The sequence below is a fragment of the Meriones unguiculatus genome, chromosome 6 (assembly GCF_030254825.1).
Source record: "Meriones unguiculatus strain TT.TT164.6M chromosome 6, Bangor_MerUng_6.1, whole genome shotgun sequence".
In the NCBI taxonomy this organism is placed as follows: domain Eukaryota; kingdom Metazoa; phylum Chordata; class Mammalia; order Rodentia; family Muridae; genus Meriones; species Meriones unguiculatus.
In genome coordinates this window covers 123,454,736-123,470,115 of record NC_083354.1, presented here as the reverse complement: position 1 = coordinate 123,470,115, position 15,380 = coordinate 123,454,736, and the positions used below count along the sequence as shown (strand labels likewise).

The 15,380-nt window shown below is 42.7% G+C and overlaps 1 protein-coding gene across 3 annotated transcripts in view; it reads right to left on the bottom strand.

Annotated features, from left to right (window-relative positions):
- Clvs1 (clavesin 1) overlaps positions 1-15,380 on the bottom strand; it is a 185,046-nt gene that overhangs the window by 16,213 nt on the left and 153,453 nt on the right. For all 3 annotated transcript variants that reach the window (XM_060385972.1, XM_060385974.1, XM_060385973.1), the window contains 2 exons: positions 5,951-6,061; positions 2,553-2,788 (listed from right to left, as the gene is read on the bottom strand). In XM_060385972.1, the coding sequence (XP_060241955.1) occupies positions 2,553-2,788; positions 5,951-6,061 (347 nt within the window). The remainder of the gene's footprint in view (positions 1-2,552; positions 2,789-5,950; positions 6,062-15,380) is intronic.

Genomic DNA, 15,380 nt, shown 5'->3' with positions numbered 1-15,380 from the left:
GTGTGCAACACACATACACACACCAAACAACATATATGAAAAATTAAACACAGGAAATTCCAGAGAGTTTAGACTATTGGAGGAAAGAATGCCTCAAACTCCGACCTGGTATTCACTGGATTAAAGACAGCAATCCTGAAATAATTTGCTTCAAGAAAGTTCCATTGCAATAGTAGTTATTGTCTTTTCACAGAGTCATAACTATTGAAGGAGCAAGGAAGCAACACCTGTTGCAGCCGCTCATTTGGTGACAGTGCTAGTTGTTTCACAGTTTACTTTATACTTGTCCAATTAGAAACACTGTTTCAGGCAGCCGCTCCCATCTCAGGGCCACATATACTCAGAAGCCCCATTATGAAAAGTGATCGGTTCCCAAAGATGGTCCATCAAAGACCGCTTGACTCCGAATAGACTTGAAGCATGTTGGGAGTCATGGCAGAGCCTAGGACCCAAGCTTACCCATTGGAACTCACAACACTACTCCAAGAAGAAGTGTTTTCTGTCCAGCACTCTGACATGGCCACATAGCAGGGGTACCCTGCCTCATCACTGCCTGTCTGAATCTGCACAGTGCAAAGGGAAGCTTCCCACAAATCTGGGCTTGAGAAAGAGCTTCATCTAATAGATACGAAGACAGGAAAGTTTATCTTGAAGCTTTCTCCTAGGTCTGTTTTCAATTTTCCTGCATCTCTGTAGGTACAGAGAGGTGAAGAAATGCATGAAATGTATAGTTCTGTTTCTGCATCACTGAGGTTTCTGGGTCTGGGGAAAGTTGATTCTTAATCACTGCTCATAAAACTGCCCCTCAGGAAACCCCTGTGCACTATGGTCTGAAACTTAAACAGACCCTCTGGTCAAGCAACGAAGAGACCTGAGGCTTCCCAGACAAACCTTCCTAGAAAAATGGAAAGACAAGCTAAGGAAAAATAATGAGAAAATAATTGTTTGAGATAGAGAAAAAAAACCCAAGCAACAGCCTAAATAAACCCTCACCAGTAAAGCAATGGTTACAGTGTTATATCCGTGTTCCAGGACTGTAGGCAGCATTAGATACATAAGCTGTGCCTGGGAGACACAGGTAGATGCAATTTAAGCACAGGAGCTGAATTAGGTTCTCCCACCGTTGCCAAACTTACAGGCTGGACTCCAGGTCTTCTGCTTATGACTGTGTCTGAAGATGAAGTTTCTTAAAGGGGTCATTACGGTAAAATGTGGTCAATAGAGTGGGCTCTCAGCCAATGCTTCCGATGTTCTCACAGGAAAGCAGGACACAAACTCATGCAGAAAGAAGATGGTGTGAGGACAAGGAGATAAGACAGCCATCTGCTTGCCAGGAAGAGAGGCTTCAAAGACTGTCCTGAGACCTTGATCTGTCTGTTCCAGGACTGAGGAAAGACTTTCCTGATGTTTAGGGAACCCAGGCTGCCTTACTTACTAATGCAATCACAGCCGGCAAGTCCTCACTAGGAGATGTGTGAAAACAACTAGGTGTGAGCACAGGTGCGTAACGTCCGTAAAAAAAAAAAAAAAAAAAAAAAAAAAAAAGGAAAAAAAGGCCCCACTCTGTCTGGTAAGAGTGGTCACATGTGGAGAGAGATTGAAGTTGGGATTCAGATGGTGACTGATGATTTTAGCTTTAAAACCTAAGGGTTAAGAGTGTACCAGGATCATTGGTAGAGCAAACCAGGGGATGTAGGTCATCGGTAGACTGTGGGATCTAGCATGAACAAAGCCCTGATTTCATCTCAGAAATGCAGGAAAACCAAACCAAATCAAAACAAAATCCCCAAGTTTTACTACCCAAGTGGTAAAGGAGGGAGTGAAAGAAGGGGGAAGGGAGGGAAAGAAAAAGAAAAAACAGAAAAAGTAACATTCTTCTATGGCACTGTCCTGAGCACCCAGGCAGCGCACTTTACCGGCTGAGATCAACCCTCTCTGGGGATTTACTCCACGTCCACAACCCTCTTCACACTTGCAAGCCTGCAGGTCACAACCCTGACAACACTACCTATCTTTGTAAGCCTTTGTTCTTCTGTCTGTCCCTCATGCTTGGCACAAAAGTTCCCTTTAACTTCAGAGTTGCTGACCTTTTTCCTTCTGAGAGAAGCCCAAATGCCAGCCATTTTATAAGGATGCTCAAAAGTCTCTCTTGGTGTATTTTCTAGAGGCACACCATCATGATCTTATCTGTATCGAGGACCACAATACCTATTGTTGCTACAGCCAAATAATGTGCCTTTGGTTCCAGGAGATGAATGATAGACACGTTTTCTACTGGATTGTTTTGCCATCACTGCCTTTCAAAGGCCTGAGAGTCCATCTGAGTATCCTACCAGACTCCCACAATTCTAAGAGCCAGACCGTAATCAGGACATAAAGTTCTTTTCTTAAACTGTGTAAAGGGGACAACTGTATTTCTGGGTCAGCCACGACCCATTTGCTGGAAACTCTAATGAGACATGCTTTATTCATCTCTGTGTCCACAGAGTTTTAAATTTTTTAAACCACGGTAGGTGTAAACTGACCCTCTCATGCCTTCCAGCAGGCCTTACCTTTTCATGGGCTTGGGTGAACATTCTCTCTCCAGGTTGGAGCAGGTGTGTTTCACATGCATGGCATTATAGGAGGTGTGGGTATAGTCATTTTCATCGCTGTAGTCAGGACCAAGTAACGTCCGGGCCCACGTCCCCATGTCATAAGGGGGAAGGGTTCCTCCAAATTCAGACGGCAGAAACTCAGGGTGGATTAGCTGGTGAAGGCTGTTTAAATTGTTTCCATGTAAGAAAATCTGGAAAGGAAAAAAAAATAACCCCCAAAAAATAACCATAGAAATTTAAAACATGACCAAGTGTTTAATCTTATACACACTTCAGCAAAGACTAATTGGAGGTGTCTCTGGTGACCATGGTGTTCAAAGAGGCAATTATTTTGTGTCCATGGCGTAGTCATCATAAAGGACTATTCTATCACTTAGAAAATGGGCTGAATTGACAGTTGTTTTTAAAAAATGAAGTTTAAGAATACACTGGACATTATTGGGCCACCACCCAATTAGAACATACAGTCACCTCCTGGTTATTCCTAGGAGAATGGGACGGTGATAGCAACTGCTCCAGAGTGGCTCATGCTTCAACCAAGGACAGCCTCTTCCCGCAGAGTTCCTGGGCCCTTGCTCATTCTGCTTCTCCTCCATAAATCTGTGCCTGGTCCCACCCATGCTGATCCTTCCCATATATTTGTCTGTATCTGATGCTTCCAGTTCTGTTCCAGTATGTTCCAGTGGGTCTTAGAGGGAATGAGATGATGATATTTTACCCTGCTAACATACGCCATAGTTACAGGATGGTGTGTGCTGTGGTAGAGAGCTGTTCAATCAGTCGGCTCACCAGAGTCACTCAGTGTAAAACTGTGGATGTGTTGAAGGGCATGCTTTGTGGCGGTTTTCCCTTCTTTCCTGCCTAGCGCACTGATACCCAAACAAGTTTGTGTTTTCTGAGCACACAGTATATAATGATCCAAACTGGCCAAAATAAAAATTAAAAAAAAAAAGCTTCACAATTCATTTAATTTTAGATAAATCCACAAATGGCATGCAATAAGTGGATAATTGTCACTGACTGCAATGTAAAAATTGACCTGGAAAGTTGGTTTAAAGTACATCTGTAATGACATTGGTTCCTATGCACATTGCGGGCATGAAATAATTACATGCAACGCATAGGTTACACACAATTAACTATATGGAGTAAATCAGTGGCACCCAAGTGAGACACCATCAATTATACTTGCACATGCAGGCCACAGCTGACAATGGTGAAATTTAAAGGTGAGTTTTCAAAAGCCCTCATTTGGGTTTCAGCAACAAACTCCACTGACTTGTGTTCACTGTAACCTGTACTGTAGACAGCATCAAGGAAAGAGAAAAGAATGTAAGTATAGAGCTCTTCTGGTGTTACAGTGCCCAGGAGAGCATTTTTGACATTGCAGTTGAATGTATTATAAATAACTAAAATATTCTGGCTTTCATGAAACTCTACAGTGAAGGATTGGATGCACATCAAGTTTTGTCCCTGGTGTTTATACTAGGCATCTGTATTAACACAGCCTACACAATAACTTCTTAAAGGACAAGGTGAGCTGCTGGAGTTGTCCCCGTTCTGGGATCTCTGCAGTCCAGAGGAGAGGAACACAGAGGCAGGAGACTGAACCCATGTGTCCTGAGCTAAGAGCTCCAGAAGCCCCTGCTCTGGTCCAGCAGACTGGATCCAATGTGGAGGAATTCCCACCATCCCCATGCTTGGTAGAAGATGCAAGCTCTGGGAAGCCTGAAGCCATATTGCAAACAATGTTCAGCATGTGCTTGTTGGAACTGTCCTGAGTAGGCTATAAAATATCTCAGAAGGTCCCTGATTCTTGGTGCTGGTGATGTCTGGTTCTAAGTTCTCTTCTTGTTTGGAAACAAGGACTTGACCTTCTCCCAGAGTCCACTACAATGTTCTCTAAAGATCAAGAAGCATTCAAGGCTTAAGAATTAAGAACCCAGCAGGCATGGTGGTACATACCTGTAATCCTAGCACCCTGGGAGGCAGAGGCAGACAGATCTCCGTGAGTTTGAGGCCAGCCTGGTCTACAAAGTGAGTCCAGTACAGCCAAGGCTACACAGAGAAAACCTGTCTCAAAAAACCATAATAATAATAATAATAATAATAATAGATATCTTAGGATGATTATGACGATCATGCCACAATGTATTCATATATTAAACTGCTGCATTATGTTCCTTACATACACAATGTTAACTTGTCAAGTATGTTTCGTAAAGCTAGCGGGGATAGACAAAGATAAATGTCACCAAGTATCTGGCACATCAATGGCATTATGCCACATGTTTTCATGTGCTGTCTCATTAAATTGCTCCAGAGAGTCTGTGGTAAAGGAGTTAGTTTCCCCAAAATATAAATGAGAAAGGTCGGCTACTGAGTAGTCAGTGGATGCCTGTTACTCCAGCTATTTAGATTGCCATGCCATCCTGCTCTGATGAAAGAGGCTGGCTTCTCAAATATTGACTGATGTCATTATTATCTCAAGCCTTCCTTTTAAGATTATTTCATACTATGAACAATGCTTTCAACCTTACAGATGATGGATCTGGCAGTTACCAAGGACCATGAGAGAAAAAAAATATAAAGAACCATTTTTCAAAGTGCTGATACAAGACAAAATGCCAGCTCCTGACATAGTCCAAAAACAAGAAGTAGCAACTGGGTGAATGCCTAGAATCCCAGAAGTCCAGACACAGGGGCAGGAGGGTTAAGAACGTAAGGGTAGGGGCTGGAGAGATGGCTCAACAGTCAAGACCACCTGTTACTACTGCAGAGGACCCAGCTCCTGTTGCCAGTACCCACATGGTCGCTCACAATTATCCGTAACTCCAGTCCCGTGGCATCTGATGCCCTCTCTCAGCCTCCATGTCCACTGCATGCATGTGTACAACACACACACACTTAGGCAAAGCGCTCATATACATTAAATGAAAATAAATGCTTTAAGGAAGAATTTGAGGCTAGCCTGGGCTACACAATAACACCCCCCCACACACATGCAAACAAACAAACATACTCCGCACAAACAAATATGAGGAGGAAGCGGCTTCATGCACTAGTCCCATAATCATTTGTAGCAAAATTGGCCTCTGGTATCTGCATCCCTCCAAGGTTTCTTTTGGTTTGTCTGGTGCTCTGAAAATAACCCATTCTGCTGAATTATTGATTAAATACAAGTTATTTGCAAACTCTCGCTTGGCTGCAAATGTACGAAAGTCACAAAACCGTGTAAACGCTATTGGCGGCAGTGAGGGAGGGGCATGCACACACAGAACAGCCCTGGAATTGTCACTGACACACTGGCCACCCTCACTCCTCCATGTTCAAAGACACTTCTTTTTCCTTACCCGTTTCCTTGTCTTGTCTTTAAGGAATGGCTTGATGAGCGTGTACAGGGCATGGATGTACCAGGGCTGGTTGACAAAATGGACTCCTCCAAAGCGGGCAGGAAAGCTGTCCTGGGAATGAAATAGAGAGAGCATGTCAGTTACCAACACTCCAGGCTGGGTAACAGCGGTAACACAGGGGTCAGCCTGCTCCTCGGGCAGAAGCCCCAACTCCCAGGGAAAGAAAGGACTCAGACACTCAGCTCCTGGCCTGTTTTCTTTCCCTGCATTTCTCTTGCATTTTTTTCCTCCTTTCACTCTACAGCCTAACACTGTATGTAGGTTCCAAGCTGGTCCTCCCAAATGGCTCATTCATCAAGGTGATATGGAGGTATGTGTGACCCAGATCATTAGAAGTCAGAACTTTTTCATGGCATTGGGTAACCATGCTTCAGTTCGTGACGGCTTTGAGTATAGCTCTCCATCTCTTCTCTCCTTCCCTTTTCTCTCCACGATCTTGTGTCCACTGCTCAGAACTTGAAAATGCCTGGTGAGTGAGCAGGTTCCACAGGAAAGGACTGAGAAAGGACCCCAAAGCACCTTATGAGCTGAGTTCTCTAAGTGACCCTGGTCTGACAATATGTGCTGTCAGTCCCTTTCTGGATCTGTCTGTCTGTCCATTCCACCCTGGAAACATACACCGGATCCTTGAAAGATAATGCTGAGTAAGGGCTGGTTGACAAGCCTAACTGAACAAGAGCCTCTGGCCAGTAGAGGAGCCTGTGATTTGCAAGCATTCGGGACCCTCAGGAGGAGGGATCTTGGCCAGAAAGTCTTGATGTGTGGTTTCAGCAGAGTGGGTTTGCCACTGCTAATGGAATTGAAAAAGGGGGAACACCTAAATGCTATTTGTGTCACCAAACTTGCTGTCAATCAGGTTCATTGCGACAAACATCTTGTAACATGTTAGCAAGACAACAAGAAACGGGGCAGCTAACAGTCCAGGCAGTGAGCTCTCTCTGTGGGCGTATGAAGTGCCATGCCTGGCTCTCTTTTAGTATAATAACAAGCAAAGAGGGCTATTAACTTTTTCCAGAACTCTCTGCGCCTACAGGATGCCTAGGCAGCTAGCACAAGGAGACCTAGTTTCAATGAAAGTATATGGAACTGAACTTAAAGGCTGACATTTGAAAATCTTAAAAATAACTTTTTCTTCTAGCTAGACATTTTATAAAATAGGGAATAATGAAACATTTTGAAGGCCAAACTAGAAAATTTCAGTTTATTTGTTCATTTTATTTGTCATGTTTTTTTTAATTTTTATTTATTTATTTATTTTAATATATTTTTTAATTTATTACAATTTATTCACTTTGTATCCGAGCTGTAGCCCCCACTCTTGTCCATTCCCAATCTCTCCCTCCCTCCCTTATCTCCTCTCATGCCCCTTCCCCAGTCCACTGATAGGGAAGAAAATCCTCCCCTTCCATCTGACCCTAGCCTATGAGGTCTCATCAGGACTGTCTTTCAGTCTTCTTCTGTGGCCTGGTAAGGCTGCCCCCCCCTCCATGGGGAGGTGATCAAAGAGCCAGCCACTGAGTTCATGTCAGAGACAGCCCCTTTTTCCATTACTAGGGAACCTACTTGGACACTGAGCTGTCATGGGCTACATCTGTGCAGGGGTTCTATGTTATCTTCATGAATGGTCTTTGGTTGGAGTATCAGTCTCAGAAAAGATCCTTGTGCCCAGATTTTTTGGTTCTGTTGTTCTCCTTGTGGAGCTCTTGTTCCCTCCTGGGCTTTCTATCTCCCCTTTCTTTCATAAGATTCCCTGCACTCTGCCCAAAGTTTGTCTATGAGTCTCAGCATCTGCTTTAAATACTCTGCTGGGTAGAGTTTTTCAGGGGCCCTCTGTGGTAGGCTCCTGTCTTCATCCTTGTTTTCATCTTCTCTTTCTCAGAAGAAGGTAAAAACAAGGTTGGATACCATAAAAAGCTAAAATGATACGCTCAGGATGCGAGGCTAAGCACTGCACTCAGGGTCAGCCGCTTTGGACCCAGAGAAGAGCATGTCTGATTGCATGCGGGTTGATGCCCCAGGTCCCGCCTCTGAGAAAAAGGTATCGGACGGTCTGATGCTCTTTGGGTGGATGACACCTAAATGAACATCTGTACAAAGTCCCAATTTATTTCTAATATCAGAGATCAGACCTCTACTCTTGCCTGATGCGTCTAAAACAAAAAGGGGGAACTGCAGAGAGCTGCGGAATGCTATGCCTTAAAGATGGAGCTGGTTTCCGCCTTCCACCTTCCCGATGGTGAGTGCTCTCTGTCACGAACAACTCCACATTTGGCTAAGGCCGAGGATCTGGCTTGCTTCCATGTATGTGGACCTATCTGCATTGCCCCCGTGGCACGCCTGGGTTGGCTACCCAGAGGCTATTTAAGCTGTGGGCTGGCTTTCCCCGGGGTCCGAGGATTGTTCAATGTTCCTGAATAAACTGCATTGAAAAAAAAAAAAAAAAAAAAGAAAAATTTAACATTCATTTTACATCCTCCTGGTAACCCCATTCCTCCTCTCCTATTCTTGATTTTTAAAACTCCGTGAAACCACCGCTAAATATAGGGATTGAGTGATCACTTACATTAACATAAGTATTCACCATTACATGTAATGTTCTCCAAACATGACATGGCCACTGCCCTACGGAACTGTCTACAACCACAATTACCAAAGCAGACTTTGTACAAATTTGGACCCATTTTCCTGTTGTGAATGAGAGTAAAAGGGGTACGGGAGACAGTGTTCTACAAAGAGACCTGACTATCTTTTGAGACCTAGCAAGGCTCAGCGAGGGTTGTTCCCTTTGGTGTAGGACAGCCCATCATCGCTCTTGCACTTGTGAGCAGTTCCTCATACATGCCTCAAGCTAGACTTGGGTAAAATTGTTTCTTGAGTCTGTCTGGGGAGAGGAGATGTTTGTCTCCCAGGAAATTCATGAACAGTGTTGATCTTACTCCTCTTCATCTGATTTCAGAAAAGTCCAAGCTGTAGATAAGCTCTTTCTCTCTCTCTCTCTCTCTCTCTTTGTGTGTGTGTGTGTGTGTGTGTGTGTGTGTGTGTGTAGAAGAGTTAGCTTTTTGTCTGTACTAAACTTTGAACACAGAACCCTGCTCATTCTAGGCCAGCTCTGCCCCAGCAAGCTACACCCTAGCCCAACACTGTCTTTCTATGTCTAGTTCAAGACCTAGCAATGTTTTTGGTTCCTTAAAAACAAGAGGCTGCCCCTCAAAGCTCTTCCTTTGTAACAAGGACTACACTCTAGGTTCATTCTTTTTGCACCTTTTGATCTCTTATTCAGAAACATAACTTAGATGATGAATGTGAGCTCTGAGAGGTTATAGAAAAAGAGCAGGAATAAAGCATTTATTCATCAAACCCAGGCTTTACTGTTTTGTTTTGTTTTGTTTACTGTAACTAATAAGAACATTTATATTTCTTCTGGTAGTCTTTTTGTGTTCTATATTTTTAGGTTAGTAAAATAGAAGGAAATGCTAAAAAGTATTCAAAAGACAGTAGGAAAATCATAATGACCAATATTAACCTTTAAAAATACAGAGACATTTAGTTTTAGTCTACAAAACCTTAATCATCAAAGACATCAAAAACCATGCTCTGTTTGTATCAGGAGGGGTTGAAAAGAAGCTTTCTCTTGTAGCAACTGTAAGTTCTCTGTAATTTATCTCAAGTTCATGCATCTGTCAGAGAGACAGAGCAGGCTTTTATTGCCCTCACTCAAGTCAGCTAGTGAAAATGTGAAAACAAAAACACATGAACCCGAGCCTTGGAATTCTGGGCTTGGGTTTAAATAGAAACAATGTTATTTTTCTTTAGGTCACTCTTATGAAGTTCAAATGAGAGATTTTCCTGTTTTGTAACAGCCAGATGCAAATGTTTTGGGTAGAGCCTGGCTGTGTATTAACTGTGTGAAGGTGTGTGTGTGTAGAGGGAAAATATTAAAATTAAGAAACCCATTGTTCAAGTTTGCATTCCCACCAGCAGTGGAGGAGGGTTCCCCTTTCTCCACAACCTCTCCTGCATGTGTTGTCACTTGAGTTTTTCACCTTGGCCATTCTGATGGCTGTAAGGTGAAATCTCAGGCTCGTTTTGATTTGCATTTCCCTAATGGCTAATGATGATGAGCATTTCTTTAAGTGTTTCTCTGCCATTTGATATTCCTCTGAAGAGAGTTCTCTGTTTAGCTCTGTTCCCCATTTTTTAAGTGGATTACTTGGTTTGCTGCTTTTCAGCTTCTTTAGTTCTTTGTATATACTGGATATTAGTCCTCTGTCAGATAAAGGGTTGGAATGTAAACTTGTACAACCACTCTGGAAATCAGTCTGGCACTTTCTCAGACAACTAGGAATAGTATTTCTTCAAGATCCAGCCATACCACTTCTAGGCATATATCCAAAAGAGGCTCAAGTACACAATAAGGACATTTGCTCAACCATGTTTGTAGCAGCTTTATTTGTAATAGCCAGAAGCTGGAAACAGCCCAGATGCCCCTCAACTGAAGAATGGATGCAGAAACTGTGGTACATCTACACAATGAAATATTACTCTGCAATGAAATATAAGGAAATCATGAAATTTGCAGGTAAATGGTGGGACCTGGAAAGGATCATCCTGAGTGAGCTGTCCCAGAAGTGGAAAGACACACACACAGTATATACTCACTCATATAGACATATGACATAGGATAAACCTACTAAAATCTGTACATCTAAAGAAACTAATCAAGAGAGAGGACCCTGAATAAAATGCTCAATCCCCATCCCAAAAGGTGAAGAGGATGGACATGAGAAGAAGAAGAAAACAGGAAACAACCTAGGAACCTGCCACAGAGGGCCTCTGAAAGGCTCTGCCCTGCAGACTATCAAAGCAGACACTGAGACTTATGGCCAACTGTTGGGCAGAGTGCATGGAATCTTATGGAAGAAGTGGGAAATAGATCTGGAGAGGACAGGAACTCCACAAGGAGAGCAACAGAACCAGAAAATTTGAACACAGGGGTCTTCCCAGAGACTCATACTCCAACCAAGTACCATGCATGGAGATAACCTAGAACCCCTGCACAGATGTAGCCCATGGTAGTTTAGTGTCCAAGTGGGTTCCATAGTAATGAAAAAAAGGGACTGCCTCTGACATAATCTGATTGGCCTGCTCTTTGATCACCTCCCCCTGAGGGGGGAGCAGCCTTACCAGGCCACAGAAGATGACAATGCAGCCATTCCTGATGTGATCTGATAGACTAAGATCAGAAGGAAGGAGAGGAGGACCTCCCCTATCAGTGGACTTGGGGAGGGGCATGTGTGAAGAAGGGGGAGGGGAGGGTGGGACTGGGAGGGGAGGAGGGAGGGACTTATGGGGGGATACAAAGTTAATAAAGTGTGATTAATAGAATAAAATAAAAAAAGAAAGAAACCCATTGTTATATTTTGAGTCCGGAATGCCCTCCACAGTCTCATGCTTTAAGACCTGAGTCACCCAGGACATAGGAATGTTTTGGAAGGTGGGCATTTGAAGGCTACAGACCAGCCCTAGTTCTGTTTTGGTCTATGTTTTCTGATCTACCAACCTTTGGCCACCACAGTCCAAGATGCCCAAGCAGCTAAACCTTGCTCACCATGATCAACTGTTTTCTCTGAACCTATTAGTGAAATGTATTCTTCCTCCCATGATGCCCTGGCAGGAACTCTGTCACAGCACAGTAATAGAAAAATGACAAACACAACAAGCTTTCAGAGTTAGCGCCTGCCAGTGTGACACTCTCGGCTGGTCATATTAGCCAACTGCAGGCAAAGCAGAAGTTGTTATCACTCCGACATCTCCCACAATCCCAAGGGACTTCATGGAAGTGCATGCCTTAGGAGCTAGAACAGATCTCAGATTGATTAGCATTGATTTAATTAGTTCATGCTTCACCTGTCTCCATTTTAGCATGTACGTGAAGGCTACAGACCAGCCCTAGTCCTGCTTTGGTCAGTGCTTTCTGATCTGACAACCTTTGAGTTCCTATTATGCCCAACACAGGTTCAAACACTGAGCTGCATTGTCTAAACTGTACATGCCTTAAATGGTGAGTTTCCAGAGTCTTTTTCTGTCTCTTGTAACTTCAATGTTTCCTGTGTCCCTTACCACACTGGCAAAGGCAGCCTAACTGTCACCCTAGTGAGGCTAAAACTAGGAAAGCATTCCTGTGTGGGGCATGCTGTGAAAGACCCAGGGGAGATCCGGAACTTCAGGGCAACTTCCCTTCATTAGCAAAGTCCCTTCACCCCCATGGTCAGCACCACCACTTCTTCCATACCTATGTCAATGGAGGTCATCTGGAGAGTAAGGTCTTCCCCCAAACTTGCATCAGTAACAATGGCTTCTTTTAGTTCCTCACTGGGAATGTCTATTTATATGTTTATAAAACATTCCACCCAATAGGAGAATACACTTTCTTTATCAATACCCATAGGGCACACTCCAAGACAGAGCAACCCAGGCCATACAAAACATTGAAACTAAAGTCCAATAAATGCAGTTATAAAACTTTATTCAAAACTGGAAAGGGGCTCAAGCTAGAAAACAGAAAAATCTTAAAGAATTGCAAACAAAACCACACACTTCTAAATAACTTATGACTGGATCAAAGAATATCTCAATTTTTTTAAAAAAACATATGTAACTGAATGACAATGAAAATAGAGCACATCAAAATGTAGGGGACACAGTGAACCTATGGCTCCCAGGGAGATATTCAGTGCTGAATGTGTGCTGAACAAAAGGAGAAAAGCTTCAGATCAATAAAGTGAGTCCCACTTGAGTTTGGAGAAGAAAACAAAGCCACAGCAGGGAGAAGAAAGGAAACAATGAAAGTAAGATCAGAAATCAATGGTGTTTAAAATGGAGATATGGCCAGGAAAATCAATGAAACCAAGAGTTGATTCTTTGAGAAGGTAAATAAAACTATCCAGCCTTTCATCAAGACTGACATAAAGGAATATCACAAAATACCAATGTCAGCAACAAAACTGCCTGTCACACGGCTTCAAAAGGACAGTCAGGGGACAAAACTACAGCTCTACGTGGGGACGTGACAACCTAGAGGACAGGAATAACTCTTGATTTTCAAAAAGCCACAGCTCATCAGGAAAGAGGTAATTCAAACAGCCCTCGAATTACTAAGGAAATTAAAATTGCCATAGCAATAATTCTTCAGGCTCACATGGTTTCATAGAAGAATCCAATTCCATATAATCTCTTCCAGAAAATAAAGAAACATGTCCTAATTCACTTATGAAACATGTCAAGACAAGACAAGGATGATACTAACCAATCAAATTACAGAGCACTATTCTTCATGAGTACAAATGAAAAATCCTTCATAATACATTGGTAAGTGGAACCTAGCAATTTATGACAGGAATTATATACATTATGGCTAAGCAGGGCTTACTTCAGGCCTTCAAGTCTGGTACAATTTAAAATCAGTCTTTCTAACTGTAGTAACATCTTCTGGCTTTTATTCCTGGTACTTTGACATATGAGGTCCTCCTAGCCAGGAAGAGGTTGTCTCACTTATGAGTGAAAAAGCAAGTTAGGAGCCTGGGAACTCTCTTCTCACAGACAGATGAGTCCTGCCACCTCCCACTCTTCTATACACTTTCTGCTCAGGCCCTTGAATGTGGCTGCACTGCTGTTTCTTTGTGCTTAGCACTCACATTCTGAATCCAGACAAATGGGGAAGACCCTACACGGTGGAGTCCTTGAAGCTGTTCAAACTGACCAATATCAATCCACTTTAGATCCCTTTCTCTTCCTTATTCATTCTTTACTGTGAAAAAGATACAAAAATATCCTCGTCTAAGCTTTCCCTCACTTTTAGAAAATAAAAGAAGTAGGACTAGGCAAACAGACAAGATTTGATTCTTAGTCTTGGCTCAACAGCATGGTCTATACAACAGAGAATGAGTGTCTAGAACACGAACACACACACACACACACACACACACACACACACAGTACTAGAAGAACAGGAATACATAATCCAATTAGAATATGTGCAACAGACACAGAGGAACATTTTACTAAAGAGAACGTATAGAAGTAAAGTAGGCACACGAGAACATGTTCCACATTTTTAGCCATGAGCAAGCTGCTCCAGAGAACTCTAAACCCGTCAGGATAGCATTAAAAACAACGACCACTTTGGGTGCTGGCAAGCTGTCCTAGTGGTGAGACAGCTCATGTACCTGCGTGAGAACTTGAGTTCCAATGAGCAGCACCCATAGAAAATGCCAGGTAGAGCCGTATTTGAACCTGTAACCTTATCAGTGTGGAGGACAGAGATAGGAGGATTGTTGGGGTTACTGGCCTGTGGATCTATCCAAAACAGAGCTTCAGGTCCAATGAGAGATCCTGTCCCAAGGGATAGGATAGGTAGTGATAGAACAAGCCATCCAGCCTTTTCATGTAGGCACAGTTGCTCACTCATGTGCACACACATGCACACTTACATACAGCAAACCACCACAACCAAAACAAAATATCCAACCCAATTCCAAATGCTGGCAGAGATCAAGAGGAATGAAGTTACCCATTAAAAGTGAATAGAAGAAAATTTTCTAAGTTTCAAAATCATTTATTATCATTATCACCAACCAAATGTTTTCTAGTCATTTAGTTTAGAGAGATTAAGACTTATTTCCACAAAAAGTTTGTATGTGCATAGAAGCATTATTTGTGGTAGTTAGAGTGAGTACAAGTTTTTTTATGAATGCATCAACAATAAATGATTAAACTATTGTGTCCATACTGAGGGACACCAGACAGCAACAAAGGATAAAATTAATGCGATATACAACAACCCAAGTGAATCTAGAATATTTTACTCAGTTGTGTGTGTGTATGTGTATTTGTTTGTATATGTGGTGTGTGTGTGTGTGTGTGTGTGTGTGCCAAGCATGGTGGTGCACACCTTTAATTCAAACATTTAGGAGGCAGGTATATATGGATCTCTGTGAGTCAAAGTCAGCTTAATCTGCCTAGTATGTCAGCCAGAGTTACATGGTCAGACTCTATCTCAAAACAACTCGTTGAGGTTAAATGCTGCAGGATTCCAATCGTGTTATATCTTTGAAATATCAAACTTAAGGAGTGGGTAGAGAGCTAGGGAGTTGGAAGTACCTTGGAAAAGGCAACTTGAGCAGCCCTTATGGTGATGGGCTGCCCTGTACCTTTAACCCCAAAAGAAAGGTGGTTGTTTTAGCCTACACAAAATATTATCAGCAAACAAAAATTCCAAGGAAACCACTGATTTCAGAATCTTCTATTTTCTCTGGGCATCGTAGATGGAGCTCAGTGATCCTTCCCATTTCTTAGTGTGCCCACCATTTTT